Source organism: Balaenoptera physalus (genome assembly GCF_965194825.1).
Source record: "Balaenoptera physalus genome assembly, chromosome: 1".
NCBI lineage: Eukaryota > Metazoa > Chordata > Mammalia > Artiodactyla > Balaenopteridae > Balaenoptera > Balaenoptera physalus.
The window spans coordinates 92,225,294-92,249,741 of NC_138882.1; the positions used below are offsets into that span (position 1 = coordinate 92,225,294).

At 39.5% G+C, this 24,448-nt stretch overlaps 1 protein-coding gene across 1 annotated transcript in view; it reads left to right on the forward strand.

Moving 5' to 3' along the window:
- The window catches only part of SPAG17 (sperm associated antigen 17), a 352,647-nt gene that overhangs the window by 178,270 nt on the left and 149,929 nt on the right, over window positions 1–24,448 (forward strand). Inside the window, exons 6-12 of the mRNA XM_082460586.1 lie at window positions 10,678–10,864; window positions 12,369–12,563; window positions 14,293–14,474; window positions 18,580–18,741; window positions 19,931–20,021; window positions 20,231–20,343; window positions 24,269–24,406. Of these exons, the coding sequence (XP_082316712.1) occupies window positions 10,678–10,864; window positions 12,369–12,563; window positions 14,293–14,474; window positions 18,580–18,741; window positions 19,931–20,021; window positions 20,231–20,343; window positions 24,269–24,406 (1,068 nt within the window). The remainder of the gene's footprint in view (window positions 1–10,677; window positions 10,865–12,368; window positions 12,564–14,292; window positions 14,475–18,579; window positions 18,742–19,930; window positions 20,022–20,230; window positions 20,344–24,268; window positions 24,407–24,448) is intronic.

Genomic DNA, 24,448 nt, shown 5'->3' on the forward strand with positions numbered 1-24,448 from the left:
GTACAGTTTAGAAGCCTTTAGCATATAAATTTCCGAGAGGCAAATCCCTGCCTCTAATTGTAATAAGTTGAATATATTTCAAAACTTTTATATATTCAGAAGCATCTTGTTGATTACTTCCAAATATACATATAATGAAGAAAATACACTTTATTTCTCGAAATGTATTTCAGCATTTCAGAACTTCTGAATATGATTCTTTCATATAATTAATCCCGAATTAGATTTTATTATATCTTAAAATCTGAATAAGAGAGTGTTTTGTTTAGAAATAAGTTTTCCTTGTGCACATCATTATCTCAACATTTATTCTGCATTTTTAGTTATATCATTATCAATTTGTTGTTAATTCATTAACTTAACAAACATTTAGAGAAACAATGTATTGGGCACATATATTTTTGTAAGGTTCATTATAACTTTAAAATAAATTGCTTGGTTTCTATTCTGACCATGTTTTAATTTAGTCATTATCTGAATATTACAGTATTTTTCACATTTTTACTTCTTTTTAACTCCAACTTTTACGTTATATATTAATTATAAACATTTTTTAAAACCAAAACACTTCATTGTGAATCAAAATATTTAAAATATATTGAGAATTCAGCTAAAAGAAAACATTTAATCATCAAAAAATTAAAAATGGCTATAATACAAGCAAAGTTAACCCATTTAAATAATCAGCCAAACTAAATCTAGTCTGTGCCTCTGAGTTGAGTTCAGAACATTTGGATAGGTTTTAGGAAAAGATCCAAATATATTCTAACTGTGATTTTAATTTGTGAATTCAAATAACCAGTCCATATTTTCTTGGATATTTTTAGCATATCTTTTATATAAAAGCAGAACAGTTCTTTCTCTTTCTGGCTTATCTACTTAGTACAAGTTGCCTTATTTTTCAATGTCCTAGAATTGAATAGATGGAAGACAGGCAGTAAAGAATATGGACAGATGGTATTGGTAAACTTTTCTTAAAACATCTCAAAATTAAAAGCACCTAAATTTGATCAGATATCATGATGAAGCCCAAACAACCCAGAGCCTGCTCCAAAGGACCGACAAAGAGAAATTAGGGTAAATTTCACAGACGTTTTCCAGCTTACTCCAGTTAAAACCCCGAAACACTGGAAACCAGCCAATGTAATGCCATTTTGTATGTGTGTTTTGTTTTAAAAGAAAGGCCATAGGGACATACCAGGAAATTACAGGCTGGTTAGTTTTGATTCAGTTGTGGTTAAAATCTTCAGAAACTATTCTAAGAAATCAAATAGAGGAAGAGCAGAAACTCAGTTTAGAGGGACCCGTGTGGTTTCAGGAAAGGAATAACTTGCCTCACTAACTGGATGGAATTCTTTGAGGCTGGATTATCGAAATGAGGATACTACCAACAAAACTGTTGGATCTGAAGAGCTACAAAATTCAACAATTCAGGGTAAATTATAACTGATTCCCTGGCTGGCTTATCTGTAAACTAGAGCAGTGCTTTCCTAATTGGGATGCTATTAATTAATGAAACCTTTTTACAGACTTCAGGAAAAATGTAAAGAAACACACACATTTAAAATAGAGCAGTATTTTTTTTTAAAGGAATTCCTTTATTTTTATTTATTTATTTATTTATTTTTGGCTGTGTTGGGTCTTCGTTTCTGTGCAAGGGCTTTCTCTAGTTGCGGCAAGCAGGGGCCACTCTTCATCGCGGTGCGCGGGTCTCTCACTATCGCAGCCTCTCTTGTTGCGGAGCACAGACTCCAGACGCGCAGGCTCAGTAGTTGTGGCTCACGGGCCTAGTTGCTCCGCGGCATGTGGGATCTTCCCAGACCAGGGCTCGAACCCGTGTCCCCTGCATTAGCAGGCAGATTCTCAACCACTGCGCCACCAGGGAAGCCCTAGAGCAGTATTTTGAAATACAAATAGCTACAGTTAACAGCAGCTAATAATAGTAATTAGCTACCATTATTGACTGCTTGCCACTATACTAAGCTCTTTACATATGCTTTAACATTTAATGTTTTAAATGACTTTATGAGTTACAGAGTATTATTCTCAATTTGCAGATGGGGAAACTGAGGGTGTGAAAAGCTAAGTAACTTTCCCAAGGCTAAATAGCTACTCAGGATTTAAATCCAGAACTGTCAGACTCTAAGATTATGTTCTTAACCACTGTACATACCCCTTCTGAGTGTGTCTCAATAATTACGCAAAACAGCACTCTTGGCTCACAATCAGTAGAGAACTTCCCAGGGATGCTTCTTTAAAGGAGCAAATGGCTTTGCTCAGTGGGATCTACCAGCTCGCTAATTATATCACGTAATTCCATGTTGCATAAAACATCCTGAGGTTAAGCAGGGGGGACTGGTCAAAGAAAGGAACAAAGCCCACCAAAGACAAAGGCCACTGAGCTAACCAACCACCAATTCCCAAGGGAATCCTGACTTCTTAGTCAGTCCCAACCCCCTGCCCAGAAATGAGCTGGTCTCTGGGGGAATCTCTTAGAAAGAGACTTCCTGGGATTATTTCAAACATCCTTAGCCCTTCTCTCTGCCCTTCTGGATGTTGAAGTTGGATAGCATTGGCTGATCCGCTGCTAAAACCTCTAAATCACGTAGGATCGTGCAGGAGACAGACATCAGGTAGACATCAGACCCACCCCCTCACCACCACCACACACAGACAGGGCCATGTTCAGAGTCTGTGGATGAAGAATTGCACCCTGAAGATGGCAATGTGGCACCCCAGGACTTTGTGCAATCTTTAGATTGCATCATTTGGTCAAGTGAACCCAGTATATTTGTAGGCTTACGTTTTCTACACCTCAGCCACTCTCTAGAAAAGCAAGCTCCTAACTCAATCCCATATATTATATTTTCTATGTGACAGGTAAGCAGGGAGGGGAAAGAAATAGAAAATATAGAAAAGGAAAAACAAAATGTTCATAATGCCATAACCCTGTTATAACTAATGTTAACATTTTGGTATATTTCCTTTGTTTCTGTGGATTTCTTTACATAGCTGTAATCATTGTAAAAAGAAATTTTAATCCAGTTTTTTCAATTAAAATACACCATGATTTTTTCTCATTATCACAGCATCCACATCTATCGTTGTTATTGGCTAGGTGACATTCTATTGACTACCATACTTTTCTTAAAGTTCCTTTATTGTTGAACATTTCCATTATTTCTGTGTTGTTTCATAATAAACAATGTGATGAACAACCTTACCATATACAATTCTTCATATTTTGGATAATTTCCTTAACATACGTTTATAGAAATGGATTAATTGGGCCCCCAAATGTTCCCACAACCTTTTCTTTCTGAAATAGGTTCTGGAACCATTTAGACCCAGTTCTCCATTAAAAAAGATAACAAATGACCCCCTGTTCAAATTAACTTTATATTAGCTTATTAAAGATGGAGGAGTTTCATGAAAACAAATCTCTTTAATATCGTTTAATCTATTGTCTCTCAAACTTACTTGACACCATATTTCTTTCAGTCCATCTGTTGTCCTCTCATCATCTGTGACCAATAGATTGTTTATGAGATAGAGTGATATCTTGAAAGAGAACTGAGTAGCACTCAAAAGATAGACCCTGTTTCTCATAAGTCACATAATAGGGGAGTGACTTAGTCATTTAACTGCCGTGACATCTTTTCTTATCTATATCCTTAATAATATTATTGTGGGAATCTTATGATAGAACATATATGAAACACAAAGTTATACACAAGTATGTAGATGTGCTATTATCTATAAAAGTAAGAGGAAGTATAGGTATTTACCACCAGTTCCACTGACTTTTACCACTTACTTCCCTTTCACTGTGAAGAACAACAGAATGAATACCCATCGAGGTATTTGAATTTTGGTATTAAGAAGTAATTTGGAAATAAAATACAGTCTAAAATATTTTTGAAGCATCAAATAACTAGGTTGCCCAATTCCAGAGAGGGAGAATTTTGTATTTTTCCCTTTAAGAGGTGAGAATAACAAGATTAAGGATCCTAGGTAGGTGTCACGTTAATACTCAAGCGAGTGTGTGAAACCCTAATACATTTTTGTTTGTTGCTAAGACAAGAGCCCCACATCTGCTATGTAGCTTAACTGGTAAGAAATCTCCATGCCTACCCAAAGCCTTCCCACAGGACGAGGAGGTATCCAGATGCTTTTGGTACACAGTGCATTTTAAAGAAAATGTACTCTGTAATGAACTTGACTCTCCCTTCATGTGCTGGGGAGCATGTGTTCCCCAAACAGGGTAGAAAGAGGGGCCTGTTAGATACACACCTCCTAAATTTTTATCTCGAATTGGCAAGAGTTTCCTCTGAGTTCTTTCAGTTGTAAGTAGATGACCCTAAATGGGAACACGCATGTTATGCTACCCAAAAGCAAGAAAGGCAAAAGAGGTTGGTGTTGAACAAATTTTAGCTTATGATTTAGGAGGGGGCTCAGCAAACCTGGTTCACTTCTCCCCACTCCCGCCCTCAAATCCCAAGACGTAAACCCATAGAGGGGAGGGGCTTATTCAGAATGTGAGAGAAGAGAGGGAAAGGGAAGGAGATAGGAGGTGATTTTCCTGCAATTGGGACTTAGTAGAAAAGGATGGACCTTTTGACCAGAGTAGAATTCTAAGGGGCCAAGTAGTCAATCATTGTTCAGAAGCAGAGGAACAAAGAGACTGTCCTGGTTCAGCTCAGGTGTGGAGGTTGGGAGATACAGACTGGATACAGGAGAGGAGTAGGGAGACCACCACTAGAGTCAGGCACAGGGGAGTAGTGGGGACTGGGTAGAGCAAAGAACATGTTCAGAAATTTACCAAGGACTTCTCTGCCTGCCCCTGGCACCCAGGAGGACCCAGGTGCTTCCATTTGCTTCTGTTCTCCACCATTTAGTGTCTCTGCACACCAGGAAATCGCATATATAGTCGTTATGAGAAATACTTTACATAGCAGTACTTCTTGATATGCTACCAATTAAACATACATCCACTGTTAAATGGAAAATGCAGAACACTAGGTTATATAGAGGCAACAATAACGATTACATTAAAATGATGCCTAAACATAATTTGAAAGAATGCATTTATAATAGCCTCTTCACTCATCTTCTCTGGATGGTGGAATTGTGATTTTTGTAAGTTCTCTATGTTTTTTTCCAATTTTTCAATAATGATTATTTTTAGAATTTAAAAACATACTTAAAGAAGTAAATCAGAATTTAGAAGTACTTTTTATTTTATTTTATTTTATTAAAAAAATTTTTTTAACATCTTTATTGGAGTATAATTACTTTAAAATGGTGTGTTAGTTTCTGCTTTATAACAAAGTGAATCAGCTATACATATACATATATCCCCATATCTCCTCCCTCTTGCGTCTCCCTCCCACCCTCCCTATCCCACCCCTCTAGGTGGTCACAAAGCACCAAGCTGATCTCCCTGTGCTATGCGGTTGCTTCCCACTAGCTATCTATTTTACGGTTGGTACTGTATACATGTCCATGCCACTCTCTCACTTCGTCCCAGCTTACCCTTCCCCCTCCCCGTGTCCTCAAGTCCATTCTCTAGTAGGTCTAGAAGTACTTTTTAAATGCTTTTGTGAAAGGAGGGAGATTGATATTGCTAATTTCAGTGTTACTGGAAATTAGTTTAAAAGATGCTTGTCTCCAGGGTACCAAGTGTGGCCTTGCTAAGGGAATACAAAGGCAAAAAGAAAGAGAGGGAAAGAGGGCACGGAGCAGAAAAAGGAGCTCAGGGAGGTGAAGCACACGGAGAAACAGAAGAGCATTCAGCTAGTATTATTCAGCCCTTGGAAAGATGGAGTAGAGAGAGGGCAGACAAGCATGGTAAAGAAGGTTGCGAGGACGTCGAAGGCTGAGGCTACAGGAGAACCATGGAAATAAAATGAGTTTGAGGTTTGGAGTCACACCAACTTGTGTCTCTACCACAGCTGTGTGTTTGTGAGGGAAACTGTGGGTCTTAATTTATACAATGGGAATAAAATTACCGATTTGGCATGTTGCTTTGTGAGAACAAATTAAAGACGATGATGTCTGGAAAGCATGTATCACACTGTATAGCTGTGTCTCTGCTAAGTTACCACTTACTTTGAAATTTTGGTTGTGATCAGCCTTGCTTTCTCTAGGATCCTAAGAAACCTTACAGGAGAAAGGGCTCAGGAAGTTGCTTACCTTATAGAACCCCAATCTTTGCTAGAGAGACTCCAAAGCAATGAGAGCTATGTGTCTGCACAGGTCCTACACCCCACCTAGGAGAGCCTGCAGGGCCAGAGGGCCCTTTTACTGCCTTACTGTGACACAAATGTCCCCTTCAGTCAGGAAATGTTTTTTGGAATGATGGAATATGAATGCATGTATAAAGGTGAATGAAATGAATGAAGGTGAACTTCACAATAATTTAATCTAAAACGGTTTCTTCTCTTCAGTTCTAAAGATCACCCTGCGATTTTATTTCAAATGATAGCTGTAGAAGTTTCTGGCAGATTTTTTTTTGGCCAAGTTGGGACTTCTCTGTGGTGAGGCTAGCTGTCCACCTCACAGCTGCACAGGTGTTTTTCCCTCTAGCGGAATCACCATGATCCAAGGTGTGGCTGGGAGAGCGCCTGCTTGCACGAGTCTCACCGGTACCTCCTAGCTGATTGGAGTCAGGGGCACTGATTTGGGCTCTGGTTTCATTTTCAATGAACAATCTCAAAATTTCCAATAAGCTCTCCACGTTGGCAGAGAGTTCTACCATATTTCTTCAGTAAACTTGCTCTCCCACTTTCTGAGATGACTCACATTCTCTTCTCTAGTCAAACCTCCTACCTCATACCTGCCCATCTTGAGTTGATAACCTTGCCTCATCCTTCACTTGAAAACATTGAAACATTCCCCAAACACCATCAAGACCTCTCTCTTTCTTGCACCTACACCCAGCCACTCATCCCATCTTTGCTCCTTTCATTAAACTGAGAAATTGCCTTTCTTCCTATCAAAGTCCAGTTATTGACACATTCTCTTCATCTTATCCCATCTTTTCTCCTCAAGGACTTTAGTCTCCCCCGTGTTTTCAATGTCCCCCTCGCTGCTGGCTCATTCCATCAGCCTGCAAACACAGTATCTCCTGACTTTACTTACATACGTACATAGCTTGACGTTTTACTCCCCTTCTGCCCACTCATCCACTGAACAATCTCAGATCCCCAGTTCCCCTTTACAAACAAACGTCTTTTTTTTTTTTTCTTTTAAGGCTGTTCTCTTTTTCTTTTTTTTTAATGCATTTACATTAGTTTTGTTTTTTACTTTTTTACTGAAGTATAGTTAATTTACAATGTTGTGTTAATCTCTGCTATACAGCAAAGTGATTCAGTTATACATATATACATGCATTTTTTAATATTCTTTTCCAATATGGTTTATCAAAAGATATTGAATCTAGTTCCCTGTGCTATACAGTAGGACCTTGTTGTTTATCCATTCTCTATATAATAGCTCACCTCTGCTAACCGCAAACTCCCACTCCCTCCCTCCCCCACCCCCTTCCCCTTGGCAACAACAAGTCTGTTCTCTATGTCCATGAGTCTGTTTCTGTTTCATAGATAGGTTCATTTGTGCCATATTTTAGATTCCACATATAAGTAATATCATATGGTATTTGTCTTTCTCTTTCTGACTTACATTACTTAGCATGATAATCTCTAGGTCCATCCATACTGCAAATGGCATTATTTCGTTCTTTCTTATGGTTGAGTAGTATTCCACTGTATATATGCACCACATCTTCTTTATCCATTCATCTGTTGATGGACATTTAGGTTGTTTCCATGTCTTGGCTATTGTGCATAGTGCTCACAAGGAAACTTCTTGAAACCGTTGTCCACACAAGTGGTCGCCCAACTGTTCCTGCCTCTGTGTTCACTACCTCCACACTCCACCATAACTGCTCCCATAATGTCGCCTATAACTCCCCATACTTTTCAGTCCCTTGGTTCTCTAGCTGCATACTCTGTAATTTTTCCTACCTTCTAAGTCACTTCTCTCTTTTACCCACATCCCCTCCTATACCCAGTTGGTAAGTATTGGAGTTTCCAGCATGATCCCAGGTTCAATTCTCATATTTCTTGAGACCTCTTTCCCCAGGGGGTCTAATCTCTTCCTGTGCAGTTAACTACTATCTCTATGTTACCCACACCTGAATTTGTAACTCCAGCCACATCTCTCTTCTGAGAGGAGAACATGTGTATTCAATTGTCTCCTTGTCATCTCAGGAGCATCTTGGATTTAACAAGATCTTTCTGAATAGTCCGCCCACCTTAAGTAAAAATTATTTCTCACCCCAATGCTTCTGTCTCTGTGAGTGGCGCCATCAACCAACTTGTTATTCAAACTAAATCCAGAGCATTATCTTTGTTGCCTCCTCCTTCATTCCTTGTCTCTAATCTTTCAACCCCTGTAATTTCAGCATCCACAATAGATCTTAAATCCATCTACATTTCTCCACTCTACCAACACTTTAAACTGAGTTACTGTTAGGTCTTATCTGGACTATTACTAGAGTTTCCTTACCGGTCTTCTGGTTTCCTGTCTTGCAAAATCACAGTAGTCCTCCATTTAAACCCTTTATGGTCTTTCCAGTGCATTTTTAATAAAATATAAACTTGTGAACCAGTCCCCACCAAAGCCCTGGATGACCTGGCCCATGCCCTGCCTTCCCCGCCTCATCCTGGCCACTCTCTCCCTTGCCCACTATTCTCCTGCTATACTCACCTCCTTTCAGTTCCCTGCGCATACCCATCTCCTTTATAACTCAGGGCCTCTGGCACACACTTCACCTTTCCCCTGCTTCTCACATGAATGCTCCTCATCCTTGAGGTCTTCACTCAAACGTCACTCCCTCAGAGGCCTTCCATCACCAGCTTACTAGCGAGTGGTGAATTGTGTGTCTATTACTACATTGGGTTTTATCCTTCATAAAATTCATGAAAATTTTCAATCATACTTTTGTTTCTCTGTTCATATGCTTTTTTCTCTTTCTTCCCCGGTAGAGTAGGAGCTCAAGGGGATAGAGCTCAACCCTATTTTTTTTTCATGCCTTTATTGGAGTATAATTACTTTACAATGTTGTGTTAGTTTCTGCTGTGCAACAAAGGGAATCAGCTATATGTACACATATATCCCCATATTCCCTCCCTCTTGAGCCTCCTTCCCACCCTCCCTACTCCACCCCTCTAGGTGGTCACAAGACATCGAGTTGATCTCCCTGTGCTCTGCAGCAGCTTCCCACTAGCCATCCATTTTACCTTTGGTAGTGTATATATGTCAATGCTACTGTCTCACTTCATCCCAGCTTCCCCTTTCCCCACTGTGTCCTCAAGTCCGTTCTCTACATCTGCGTCTTTATTCCTGCCCTGCCACTAGGTTCATCAGTACCGTTTTTTGAGATTCCATATATATGCATTAGCATATGCCAACCCTATTTTTATGGGCCAATTTGTATCTGGTGCAGAGAGAAACACTGGGGCTTTTCATACCTCTGTACTTTCCCTTGTGCTTTCCTTGCTGCCTCTATCCAAGGCTATTAGTGACATCTGCAACCTCCACTGATATTTCCCTCTGTTGAGGAGCAGGTGGTGGGGAGGTCGAGTTTCCCCACCACTGGAGCCACAGGTGCCAGGCATGCACGGAGGGTCCATGGGCACCGCTGATGCTTCCTCCGGGTGCTACAGCTAAACTGGGTTTGGGACTTCCCTGGCAGTCCAGTGGTTAAGACCCCACGCTTCTACTGCAGGGGGCATGGGTTCGATCCCTGGTCGAGGAACGAAGATCCCACATGCCACGGGGAGTGGTGAAAAAGATTAAAAAAAAAAAAAAAAACTGGGTTCTCTGGAACCGTCAACATCCAGAAGCCACGTAGAGGAGGCAGACGCTCCTCTCCCCTTCTGTGCTACCTTCTGTTAGCTGGGTGCCAAAGCAATATATCTTCTACTTTCCTTGTCTCTAACGTCTTAGGACTGAGTTCTTCAAATCTGGTTTCACGACCTCAGGAAAATACAGAACCCCCAATGTTGCTACAGTAATTTAGTTTAGTTATTTTTGTGCCCAACTTTTGTGCCAAAATAAATAACATAAATAACATAAGTATATTCTAGATCTTCTGTATGGTCCAATACTACCACATCATTTCAATGAACTCAACCTATATGTATTTATAACACATGAATGGAAAGTGTAATTACATTATGACGTAATGTACAAAGGTTTTGGCAATTGTTTGAAAGGAAAACCTTTGTTAGACCCAGATAGAGACCCCAGGGTTAGGCTACTTGATAAACTTAAGTCCCTGCCATCACAATGTACTCAGAATCCACCACTCTCCCTGCCAGCCACTAACTGAGGTTGTTTATTAGGCCAAGGGGGGCTCCTTTAAGATGAATTCCCTTCCAGAAAGATGTGTGTGTGTGACAGTCTCCTAGCATCCACCCCTCTAGTCTTTGTGCTTGATGTGCCTTCTCACAGCTTAGGCTCAACCTAGAATCTCCACTATCCTGGCTTGAAGAATGAATCAGTGAGTAAAGGAGTGATTGAATGAAATAAAGATTTAATTTACCTGACAGTAGAAAAGCCATTGCCTGCTCACTGTATGGTTTAATCAAAAGTATTCTGTCTTTCCAGATGATAGAAGACAGATTTAAGGTAGAAAAGGATAAAGGGAAAGCAAAATCTCCCAAGGAGAAGAAGTCCCCAATGGCCAAGGTTGCCAAAGGAAAGGGAAAGGACCAGCCTGAGGCAAACACAGCAGTAAAAAAGACCACCCAGTTAGTAAGAAGGGGAGAAGAGGATGACACCAAACATTACATTGGTCAGTAAGATGCTCCTTTCACTTCTTGCCTGATGACCTACAAATTTGAAAAATCATTCCAACCACTATGATTAATCTTCCCCAGCCTTTTCACCTTTGTAAAAGCATAAATCCTATACTCCCTGTGACACCCTAATAGAAAAATATTTCTATTTACAATACATTTTTGTTTTCAGCCAGTATTTCTTTAGCATGTGTCTTTCTATAGGCACATTTTCATAGTGCAGATAAAAGATGAATTAACTAGCTGACTGTGCCACCGAGGAGCTTACTATCTTGTTGGGAACATTTGAGAAAGTCAGAAACACTTATAAGGCAAAGTAAAAAGTGATTATTGTCACGAGTGTAATACAGTGGTAATAAAATCAGACCTGTTAATTTGTGACTCAGAGCATGTGTCTTCCTGACCTCAGCTTCTCCCACTATCTGTCCTAGATAGAACAACCAGAATTTTCTTTCATTTAGATTATTCATATAAAAAAATGATTTGACTTGGGCAGCTATGAGTAATTCATTGCCGCCTTCCCATGAACCCAAGTGGAGCTACTGTTTTTTATTTGCGTCGTATTTAAATGAGATGGCACCTCTTCACATCCTTTGACAGTTTGACTCCCCTAATATATCTCTGCTCTAAACCCACTAGACATAGAAGCAATTATATTATGGATTCCGTGAGCAGTATCAATACTGATTTGTTTTAGTAGCTGAAGAAAAATCACTACTTGAAGATAAAAAGTTTGTGCATCTGTTGCTCTATTTTTAAATTGATCTTGATGAACCATTGTGAGACAATGTTTTTGTGTACCATCTAGTATTGATATTAAAGTACAACAATTATTGTCACCCCCCAGAATCTCACATTCTAATATAAACTCATGTTTTGACACTTATAGAACAGTATAGCCAGGACAAAATTGAGGAGAAAAATTTTAGGAAAGTGAGCAATATATATTTTTTAATTTGAATACAATAAATATATAGTTGCTACATAACCCATACTCAGCATGCACACCTATTGGCATAAACACACAGAATGCTTTGGTAGGGAGTTTGTTCATATTCAATATTTCCCTCTTCTGTAAACACCTCTGCATATAAAATACCACAAAGCTGCAGCTACTTGTAATTCAGGAGTAAAGCCAGATGTTGCTCAAAAGAGATTAGAACCAAGAAAAATTACAGCCTAGACTTTTTTTTTTTTTTTTAGAAAAACCCAAGCACACATTTTCCATGACGACAGGCCCTCTGTATGTTTGTCCTCCTATTACGCCTATGTCTCATTTGCAAAAGTGATTTAATATTTTGTAAAATGGCCGCAGCCTTCTTACTGGAAGGGCAATAATGAAAACCAGTCAACATGACTGCATTCCAGCCAACCGGACTGCTTTTGGCAAGCCCGAGGGATGACAAACGCATGCATAATGTATAGAGCCATTGAACTGGCTGAGTGCAACCTGTTCTCTTTTAAAATGACGGCTGCTCTTCTCTACGGTATTTTGAACAGACGATGAGCCAGATGACGGTGCCCAGCATTACATTATAGTTGTGGGCTTCAACAATCCTCAGTTATTAGCGATCATGACTGAGCTGGGCATTCCCATAAGCAGCGTGATTAAAATATCATCAGAGAATTATGAACCTCTGCAGACACACCTGGCAGCAGTTAGCCAGCAGCAGGAAAGTTTTCTTCAGCCGGAAGGTATGCAGTCTGCTACACAACTTACTGAATCCTTCAATATTACCCACTGTCCTTAAGGTACAAATACAATTTTCTGCCCAAACCATAGTCATACAATACATACATTATTAAATCCTTTCGAGACTTTGAGTTGCTATTTATGCCACTTGCACTAGCCAGGTGTTGTAAATTTTGCAAATTCAAATCATACCCTGTGTTTCTATCCCTGTGTGGCCACAGAGAACATAGACTTGGTTATCCAACTATATTTCTCAGGAATTTTGCTCTATAACTTTTACCTAAAGCGTGAATGGGATGGATCATCTGGAGATAATCTATTCTGCCAGAAGCCACAGTCACCAAATGGCCCAAGGGAGGTCATAGCCTTGGATTCTTGCTCAGCTTTGCTACTGGCTTATTCTGATAAATCAGAGGGGACGCTTATCTTCCAGGCCTTAGACCAGGAAGCTGTGGGATGAAGTCCCAACTACACTACTATTCAGCCACTACACTACTATTCAGACCTCAGGGTCTTCATCTAAGGGAATCGTACTAGACTCCCTTTGTGGGATGGGAACAAAGTCTACTGTCTACTTCAGATAGTAAAATTAGGGTGCAGTATAAGCCTGTGTGACCTGGAAGTCCAAGCTCTTTTTGCCATATGCTATTGTGCTTTTTTGTCATTTATTAGTAATATCCTTTCACAGGGCTTTGTAACTTATACAGCCGCATCCGGATTTCTATAACACAACATTTTTAAAATTGCTGTTCCAGGTTAGAAATGGCTACCCCTGATAATAATAATAGCTACCATTTATTGGGCACAGGCCTTGGGACTAGCCTCAATGCTAAGGGCTTTAAGTGTGTTGATTCATGTAGTTTCCATGACAACCCTCGGAAGTATGTTTTATTATTTCCATTTTACCAAAAACGACCCTGTCTAGAGGCAGCTATTATGTAAAAGAGTTGAGATTCAAACCTAGCTATTTCTATCTCAAAGGCTAGTTGTAACATTCAATAACTTATTATTGAAGCCAGTGAGAAAATGCTGCATAAACTCCATAGTCTTTGTGTTAAAAATATTTAATATATAAAAATAAAATCATAGAAAAAGAGACTTTACAGTAGAATAGTGAGATCTTAGTAGTAGAACCTATTTAGTTATAGATGGAAAAACCAAACCATGTCAGACAAATTGTCAAGTGTAACTTTATGGAAAACCGTCATTATTTTATACAGTCAGAGCACAAATGCCCAGAGAAGCCAGTAACTATTTCAATGTGACCAAAAGTTAACTGAAGCAGAAATCATGGATCCAGTCTGTTTTTACCCACGTGGGAAGGAGAACTGGATCAACTGCATTTCTAACCAGTTATGCAGCAAACAAATGCTAAAATAGTCAAAAAGTGATCTGGCAGAAAAACTGCTCCTATATAGATACAGTCTCAGAGTGATGGAAGTATTGACCATATTTAGCTCCCCAAATGTGTGACCTTATAATCTTTCTGGGCCTCAACTATAAAATAAAGGGGTGGAAAAAGCTCATAGTTAATAACAATTTCAGGAGTAAAATCCTCTGATATTTAACTATATAGTCTAGGTCCAAACACTTCCCAAAATTACATTTCTTTATTTGCATTTTCTGGTACTGTACAGACATCATGCAATGCATATGACTCACCACAAACACTTAAAGTGGGAAGAAATTCGACACTCTCATTTTGTAGTATAAACATGTTGCTCTTATTAGATATAGAAGCTGAAAAATTGAAGAAAGAGAATGACATAAAAGAACTTGAAATCTTCTGGAAGTACTTGGAACCAATCCTGAATAATGAGAAACCGGAAACAAATCTCTTTGATGTCGCTCGGCTTGAATACATGGTCAAGGCTGACAAGTTTCCTTCTGACTGGTCGGACAGCGAGATGTTGGTTAGTACACGCATTAATGAGAGTGACTAGTTTGAACATTTGACACTGTGCTTCCATTTACTCCATTCATTCATTCAACAGATATTTATTAATCACTGTCTACAGAGAAGGCTTTGTGCTAGGTTCCTTTATCTCCAAGACAGTGATCACATTGAACGCCCAATAATGGCTATAGCCTGATTCTTCAGCTTTTAGTGTATGAATTAATGACAAAGGAATAAGATGAGATGAAGATAAAGGATGGTAGTTATTTTATTTGGTGACGTGGCTTTGCTTCATACCTTAACAATGTTCTAGGCGGTAGAGTCTTAATATACATTAATTGTGAAGATAGTAAATTTTACAGTTTGTCAAACTACATTGTCTTTTTTTTTTTATGTATCAGTTCAAAACATTGTTCTTCTAGGCCCTTGCTTTTATTGCCAAAATTGTATTTTTCATGTATTTTCCCAGCAAGGTCTATCTTAATAGAATGACTTGACCCCAGCCCAACAGTTAGTAGACATTTCCTGAGAGTATTTATTGGCCCCTGCTATTGAGGTGCTCGCAGAGAGGCAAGACCAAAACCGTGAAACAGAGAGACAGTGTTCAAGGTTCCACGCACCTATGTGTTATGTGAAACACACTCTAAGTTTCCTGTTAATTCAGAAAAAGAAGACATGGGATGCTTTGAAAAGTAACAAATGCTAAATACATGAGGGTGTTTTTAAAAAGAACGTTGAGTAACTATTTATCGTTGTTGGGGAAGTTATCCAGGCATTCCTGTTGTAAAAAAAAAAAAGAGACCTCTCAGGTCTCTTTCTGGTTGACCCCCTGTCCCAACAAACAGGGGCCCAGGAGTGTTGAATCCCTTGCAGGGTGATATATATCAGCATTAAAGGGAATTGAACCGAAAGCAGAGTCTTGGAGATGGACCACATCAAGTGTGCCGTGAAGGGAGCCGGGAAAAGCAGGGTGGAGGAGGGGGATAGGTGTCTGTGGGCAATGACTGTGGGTAGCTGCCAAACAAACAACCAAACCTTGTGTAAGAGGAGGAGAATGACACCAAAGCCGGGAGCAGTTTCCGAGCCAAAGGGTAGGCTGCCCACGGCCATGGATTGGAGCGTGGACAGTTCTCACTATGAGAGTCTCTGATTCTGTTACCTTGAAATGGATGTGCACCGGGTGAAGTAAGTGAAAACACTGAGGAGGGAAGCCTAGATCTGGACCTTGAAGGATGGGCAGGATTTGAATTAGTAGCAATGGAGAGATCAGTTTGAATTACAGAGACTGTCAACATAAGGCGCTAGATGTCACCACGTAGAAACAGAACACTTAAGTCTTATACCTTGGCAATAGTAAGAATAAATATAAGCCTTGACCTATATGTGGAAACAACGCTGAACATAGAAAAGCTGTGGCTGAAGGCAGAGCTTGTTGTAGGCAGAACTGGTTACTGTGGACTCCCTTTGCTTTGTGTCGTCCCACTCCTTCATCTAGATACCTTCCTCTTTCCTGCTTTGTCTTTCACTCCCCTGCCTCTAAACCTGAGCCCAGAAAAGAGTCCATCTGTCCTCTACTACTTCGTGTTAAGTTGGGCCGTGTTTCTCTATTCCAGAGATACTGGCATATAAGGTACCGTCTTACTATGACTATTCCATCCTATTTTATTGGAATTCCAGATTATGCCCAGCAAACATGAGATATGTTTGAGAAAGAGGTCATACATATCCCTGGGATCCTGAAACACCATCTGAAAGACAGCTTTCTACTCTTGCTCTATAATAGACCAGCTCTTCTCCTGAGAACATAAAAATCTATGCCTAACTTAAAAACCCACATCCACAAATTTAAGTTTTGTGGAAACAGTCCTCCTCTCATTTGGGCCAAGTTCTGGCCACATACCTTGTAAAAACTTATATGCAATTTTGGTTCAATAAGGCCTAGGAGATCCCAGCCATACAGATCTTGAATCCTAATTCGGAGGAGGCAATACCAAGAGTCTTCTAAGGCAGCCTCAAACCAAGAACCTTTTGCTCCTGCTCTAACTAGGGCTGCCTTCCATGTGTCTTATTTACTCCCCAGGCATAGACTGAGAAGAGCTGATGTGCATTGAGCCCAAGGTAGAAGACATTCTGTTGCATCATCAGTACATAGATGTGAACAGCAAGGCACACAATTGCAGCTCCAAAAGACCCAGCACCATTCCCAGCATCCTGTTTCTTATTTCAGTGTTAACAACTTAGTGTTCATCAGAAGATTTTAATCCCTCCATTTTTAAAGACAGTAAATGTGACTATATTTTCCTTTTTAAAAATAAAGAGTGGAAGAGTTTAAATGGCAATTAAAGTTCATAAATTTCATGTTGAAAAAAATAGTGTCAGCTTCGTTGAAATACTGACTTCAGAACTAGAGGATTAATGTCTAGGGTCTCTAGTTGGGCCATGAAGGTAAGTGAGGAATGAGACCATTTAGCTATGCTGCCCAACTGGACACACCGATCTTCTATCGGTCACTTTGCAAATATTTATTGAACATCTCCTTCACGCCAGGGCTGCAGTCTGGGTCCAACTGCAGTAGACTTTTTGGCCAAGGCATGCCTCTGTAAGGTATGGTTTGTGAGTGAACAGCCCAGCATGGAGGATGACGGGGAAAGAAAGCCTTGAAAGTGATTCAGTAATAGACTTGGGTTACAGAAGAAAAGGCCATTGGATTTAATATTGAAGGTCAAAATTCATTTTAAACTTGGGATTACTTACGAAATATAAAAGTAATAAACCTATTTCTAATGCCAGTAGCCTAAATACATGGTGTAGATACATGGTGTCGCACTCTCCGCTATATCTGTAAGTCGATAATGGCCTCATATCCGAGCCAGGAGCCAGCCAAGTATTCGTAGTCCTTCTTCCTCTCTGGAAGAAGGAAAGCATTAGTACCCTTGGCTGCAAGCAGGCAAGCTGTATTTCTGCTGAACCCAGGTAACGAAAGCTTTATATCAAATAAATGCCCATCAAGAAGTGCTAACCACCTATGAACGACATCTGCGACATCTCAAGTTAAGCCCTTGGTTGCTGAAATAATTTTCTGGCTTTTCACATGCGAGTTGCTATTTGATTTAAAAAGAAATTAGCTAGTTACCCTAAGGGATAATAGGGCAGAAGTTTTGACTATATTTCTTATAAATACGAACAAACCAAAAGGTGTTTATATGCCAGAATGTGGGCAAAGAATATCAGCTTGAAGCTTAACTGAAGAATTCTCAGTCTTAGAGGGGACTTGTGAAGTCCAGACTGACAGCTGTGCTGTGAGGATGGGCGAGGTTTGGCACTTGCCTGTTCTCACGCCAGACTGTGATTCACTGGCCCCCACAAGGTGCTTTCTTGCTCTACCTTACCACTGCAGCTCGGACATAGGAGGAGCCTATTTAATCCTTCTTTGCTTTCAAGAAGACACACCTAGTGATAACAGTGCTTTTCCACTTATGGAAATGAAAGCCTAGGTAATAGAAGTATCTGATCTATAACCCGCTTGCCGGATCATAGAACTTGTGGGTATTATAGTAGTACTAGTCTATCAGGATGTCTTAGAGTTATTTTCCCTAAAGGTAGCACAGGTGAGGAAAGGAAGAAATCCTGATTGCACACATACTGCAGTGGACTTGTGGGGATGGTGCGCAAAGCCGAGAGGGTGATTTCCATTGCGATTCTTGTGTCTGTCGCCAAGCAAGAGCTCATCCCCAGCTTGTCTTGGGCTGAGGATATGGAAATTACCTATCTAATGAGTTGCTTTAGGAATGGAGATACCTAGAAAATAGGCCACATTGCTGAAACGAATGAATAGGGCACTTTTCACCTCGTTGAAGCATTAATTAGGCTCTTAACAATACTAGGCAGCCATAGGCCCTCCAAAGGGAACAGTCTGCATTGTGGTGAACAAGAAGGGCCCGAAGGGTTCAGCAAATGAAGACTTGGTCGCCATGACTGGGATTCAGTGGTTTGGGGACCAGCTGGGGAAGGGCTTCCCTGTAAAAAGTGATAGGTTTGGCTATAAGGGAGATACAAATCATGCATCTGATTCCAACAATATGAAACTAAGGACTAATTGTCATGAATTCTCTCACCTGTAGCTGGAATTGGGCACCAACATTTTTGAAAATATTGCCTGTTTGATGTACGACAGCCTGGATTGGAAAAGGCAGCACCAGCACTATTTGGAAAACATGCAGCTTATTAACGTCCCACAGGTGGTTAGTGAGAAACCTGTCTTAGAAGCTACGTTGACTTCTGAGGTAGGCATATGCTAGAATGTCTTTAGTTGGCCGAATGATTTGCTGAACAACTTAATTTTCACGTTTATAAAACATGAAGAAAAAAAATCACATAAATACTGGTAGCAAGGGAACACTGCCTGCTGGGATTTAATGGGTGAGAGTGGGATCCAGGCCCCCAGGCACAGCATTAAAGGGCATCCATGTGATGGGGGCTTTATGAAACCCCCAACTACCTGCCACACACAGAGGGGATGATAGAACCCACTTTTTAGCCATGGAGCAATAAATAACATCTGGAACAAGGAGGGCTACTGATAACTTAATCACCATGTTATTTTAGCACCTACCGTGTGCTGGCACTGTACCAGGTGCTGGCGATACTGTAATGAACAAGACCCATCCTCTCTCCTCCTCACTGTGGTTAACCTTTAAAGGGGAATGGCAGTCAAGTCAAAGGTGGTTTCAATTTAGCATGATGAGTGCTGTGAGGACAGTCAGCTGAGCTTGCAGGAGAAGCTATAAATACGGCACCTAACCTGCTCCTGAGCAGAGTAGGATGGAGAGACGGGAGTCGGGAAGATGTTAGCAGGCAGGGTAAGTAATGTGCTGAAGGCTGAGGATGAATTGCCTGGGCAAAACCTGACTGGGGAGAGGGACAGAGTGGTATTCTCAAGAAGGGGGCAAAGATGTACGAAGACATGGAGGTCAAAGAAAAGAAGTATTGCGTCCAGGACCACACCACGGGGTAGGGCAGTGCTCCCAGGTCATACATGCAAAGTGGAGAGCAGCAACACGAGCTGGAAAGGCGGGAGCCAGAATGTTCTTTGGTGCTGAGCTCAAGAGTTTCGGTTTTATCCTGAAGGTTGTGGGAGAACCATTGAAGGCTTCTTAGAGGCATGATTCTGTGTCACCCCGGGGTGACACAGAAGAGAAGAGAAGATGCCCCATCTTCCCATCTCTTTCCTAGCAATTTCTCAGTGGGCTCTGTTAGGAAAAACTGAAAAGTGTCCATACACATTAACTTCTTTCCTTCCTCAGACAAAACCCATTTATTTGATCCTAATATTAGCAAATGATTTTGTGGTGTGAACATAATCATACAATTTCAGAATCCCGGAATCCCGTCAGAGTCCCATTATACCAGCATTGAATGAAAGCATCTCTCAGCTGGATGTTTCAATTGTTTTTTTAATTATTCTTATTTTAGCCCCCACAAACTGTTGCTGTAACCCCTGGAAAGAAGAAAACACAACAATGTGAAGAGCTGCAAGCTCCAGCTCCACTACCACCACCACCAGGCATGTATGAAACCTGTTGCTGGAGGATCAGTGCCAGGAGCTGGTGCTTTGAGGAATGACTGTCCTTGGTGTTGCTTTCACATCTCTCTCCACCTCAAGATCCTACATTTATCAGTGCATGATCAGAGTTTGAATCTGTGGATGAAATTTTGATGGGAGAAACAGAGAACACATCTTAATTGAACAGCAGTATTTTGTATCTTTTACAGTGGCTTCCGTCATCACAAATGAAGTAGACATGCGATATTACAATGATTTGCTGAATCCAATTCCAGAAGAATTCATTTCTGTGCCCTTGATACTGCATTGTATGCTGGAACAGGTAAGTGGATACACGCTGAAGCTTTCTTCCCAGATGGGCAACCTTGAGTCAATCACTTCATCTCTGCTTCTGGGGTTTTTTTTTTTAACTGTTTTAAAATTATGCTCATAATACCTGAATGCATTCTCCTTTGCAAAGATTACAACATTTTAGATAAAGCTAAAATCTGCTTTATCAGCTTCAATCCTCTTTTTCTTGCTACATTTTGGAATGATTTTATATAACTTTCACTGAAGTTTTGGTAGGCATATCTTTAAAACTATCAGGTGTTGTTTTAATGAAAGAGAAAGGAGTTGGGCAGGTGGGTGGGGTGGTTAATGGTCCTCAACTGCATTTAAAATTTCTTTTACACTTGTAGATTTAATCAGATTTTTCTATTTCTGAGGGCAATTTTAGTCATTCATATTTTTAAATGAACATGTCCATTTTATTTGTTTTCAATATCATAAAAGTTCTTTATTCACTAATATACATTGAAAAGTTTTCCTCTGTATCTAGTTATGTTCTTTTCCTATGACTAATGTTATTTATTGGTGCCCTCTTTTTTTTGATCATGGATGTCAATTGTATATCGATTATTGGTCTTTTCAAAGAACCAGCATTTTGTTTCACCGATCCACTCCTTTTTACTTTTTGTTTTATGAATTTCTTCATTTATCTTTATTATTTCCTTCTTCCTACTTTGTTTGGGTTTATTTCGTATTTCACTTTTACTGAAAGCTCACTTTGTTTATTTTTAGTCTATTTCACTTTACCTAAGGCTATGCATTTCCTTTTGAGTATTTCTTTGGCTGCATCATGATGCTTTCAATGTATTCAGTTCTAAATCTTTTAATTTCCACTGTTTATTGTCCATTTCTAATTTTATTGCATTATGGTCAATAAGCATGATCTGGATGTTAAAAATATTTTTTAATTTCCTGGGCTTCCTGTGTGACCTGGTGTACATGGTCAATTCTTGTGAGTACTGTATATGCATTTGAAAAGAATTTGCTGTTAATTAACTCATTTAATCCTTAGAACAGCCCTATGGAGCAGGAACTATTTTTATTCCTCATTTCTCAGATAAGGAAACTGAGGCCTAAAAAGTTAAGTAAATTATCCAAGTAGTAAATGACAGAAACCGCTTTTGAACCTCGTCAGTCTAAGTGGAAAAGTATTTTGATAGCATTGCTCTGTTGTGGTCTTCACTTCTAACGGTGCTCATGAGAAGTCTGATGTCAATCTGATACTTTTTCCTTTGTAGGTAATCTATTTTTTCTTTCTGGCAGTTATTAGAGTTTTTTCTTTTTCTTTTTTTTTTTAACATCTTTACTGGAGTATAATTGCTTTACAATGGTGTGTTAGTTTCTGCTTTATAACAAAGTGAATCAGCTACACATATACATATATCCCCATATCTCCTCCCTCCAAGGCTACGAATAGTTATGGCTTTGTTTTTTCATTGCCTCTGTGATCTAAAGGATTATAATCTGGTTTCTGATCACATTCTGAGTTAAATCAAAATTCCTTGTGCTGGTTCATAAAGACCCTAAAAATATGGTTCTGGGATGTTTGTCATCTCATCTCCTACCCCCCATCTCTCTCCCTCTCTCCCACACTCTCTCTCTTTCTCTCACTACTGGTCATCTACATAGACCTTCTGGTTTTTCCTCACATTCACTAATTACACCTTAGTTTTTTTACACTAACTTCTCTTCCTAGAAAGTTTTGTCCCCACATGTCTGTCTGCCTGGTGGATACTCCTTGTCATTCAGTCCCCAGTGAAAGTGGCATTTCTGAGATAGGCTTTCTCTGACCACCTGATCTAAAGAAGGCCCACAACAACACAGAGTGCTCTCTACCACTTCACCTTGTTTTATTTTCTTATCAACAACTGCTCTTTAAAAAAAAAGAATGTTTATTTGCTTTATGTATTACCTTCTTCTCACGAGAAGGTAAGCTCCATGCAAGCAGGGACCTAATCTAGTCTTGTTCATTGCTCTCTGCTCAGCACACAGTAACCACACCTAGCCCATAGTAGACCCTGAATATATATTTGTTCAATTAAATTATATCTTCAAATATTATTTCTTTTGATTTATCCTAATTATTATTAGACAGATGTTGGAATTTCTAGTTTTTTCCTCCACGTATTTGAATTTTCTTTCAATTTTACCCCTTTGGGAATTTCAGCTTAACTTCCAACTAATTTATTCTTAGGTGGAGTCTAGTCTGCTACTGAAGTTTTGTTTCAACAATAACATTTTTAATTTATAAATTCTCTAATTTCTTTTAATAACTGTCCTTCTTATTTCATGTATGTAACATATTCCTTTATCTCACTGAATATTAAAATAGTTTTAGACTCTAATCATCTGTTACCTCCAACATACATTTTTATGCTGTTGACTTCTTTAGTTTTCTAACCAATTAGGTAAGCACACTCATATTTGCCTTTAATTATTACCCTGTAAGGCTTTTGGAAGACCAATAGTTTTATTATATCAATAAATTTGTAAAAGTTTAATAGCCCTATATGGCTTACAGTGTCATCATTTTATTTATCTTAATCTTACTTATTTTATTCAACTCAACTCAAAGCCACAAATATTTATTAACCATCTACTATTTTCTGTGTACCAAAGGGGACAGTTGATGAGCTCAGTGCCTGACACATAGAAGGCTCCAATAAGAGATACATGTTGACTGAATAAGTGCTTAAGAATAAAGGGATGAAATATAAGAGGAATCGGGTGGGATTTTATAGGAGGGATATTAGAGTTTAACATTTCAGAGATGGAACAGTTCTGCATGGTCCCTTGTGATTGGAGAGGGTCCAAGAGATGGTAGGAAGAGAGAAAGTGGAGACAGGAGTGACTCTTTTAAAAGTAATGTGTTGATAAACAGTGAAGAGTATACGACTATTTTGTTATTGTTCTCAACAGGGGGGGTTGCCTCCCAGGGGACATTTGGCAACGTCTGGAGATACTTTTGGCTGCCACAATTGGAGGGGTACTACTGGCATCAAATGGGTAGAGGCCAGGGATGCTGCTAAACATTCTGTAGTGCCCAAGATAGCCCCCATGACAAAAATCTAGTCCAAATGTCTTTAAATTTCAAGGTTGAAAAATCCTGTAGAGTGGTATGAAATCATAGAGGATGATTTTGTTATTTAAGGTGAAGAGAACAATTATAAATTAGGTGCCTATCTTGATTATATTTCAACTGCTTGTTTACCACGTAAAATTGAACAAGGCATTTAATCTTTCTAGGCCTCATTTTCTCCGTATTAAGGGGAATATTACCCTTCACTGATCTCACCATGTATAACTTTTCTATCTTAAGGACTTGACCTGAACCGCAGTTCCTCCCAGTAAGCAGCCTTGGGCTTGGGGCAGTCACATAATTTCCCTCACCCTAATTCCATTTCTGTAAAATGGAAAATAATAGCTACTCAGCAATATTGCTGTGAGGCTTATGAGATAATGTATGTGAGGGTGGCCCACACAGTGCTTGGCATGTGGTAGGCACTCAATAAATACTTATTGAATCCAAAGATGTGAGAGCACAGTTTTGAGTGCTTTAAAAGAAAAAGTAAATCATTAAGGAAAATTATATTAATATTGTTAGTTTGATTTCTACCATGGTAAATTTTCCTGTTTACCATTTGCATTTTGTGTTATCTATTCTAGTACGTGTATGAAAATTATATATACTTTAATAATTTAATATATATATAATTATATATAAATTAATGTTTTAATGGATTATAAACGTTTTCCCTTTTATTTTGGTAGTCACTGGTAATTATACTGCCACTTTGTATAATCACCAAACTTTTTGGTAGAAACTGCCTTGTTTTTACTAAAAGCAATGGAAATACATGACTATCAGTAAGGAACTGACCATTAAACCGATTCCTCCCAACTCTTTGTATCAACAGGTTGTGGCAAGTGAAGAAGACCTTGTCCCACCGAGTCTGGTGGAGCCGCCTCCCAGAGCAGATGGGCTGGACCACAGAATCGCAGCTCACATCATGTCCATCCTGCCCTCTCTCTGTCTGACAGAGAGGGAGAAAAAGGTCAGATGGTGTGAGAAAACCAAAAAGTGTGCGTGCTTTGAA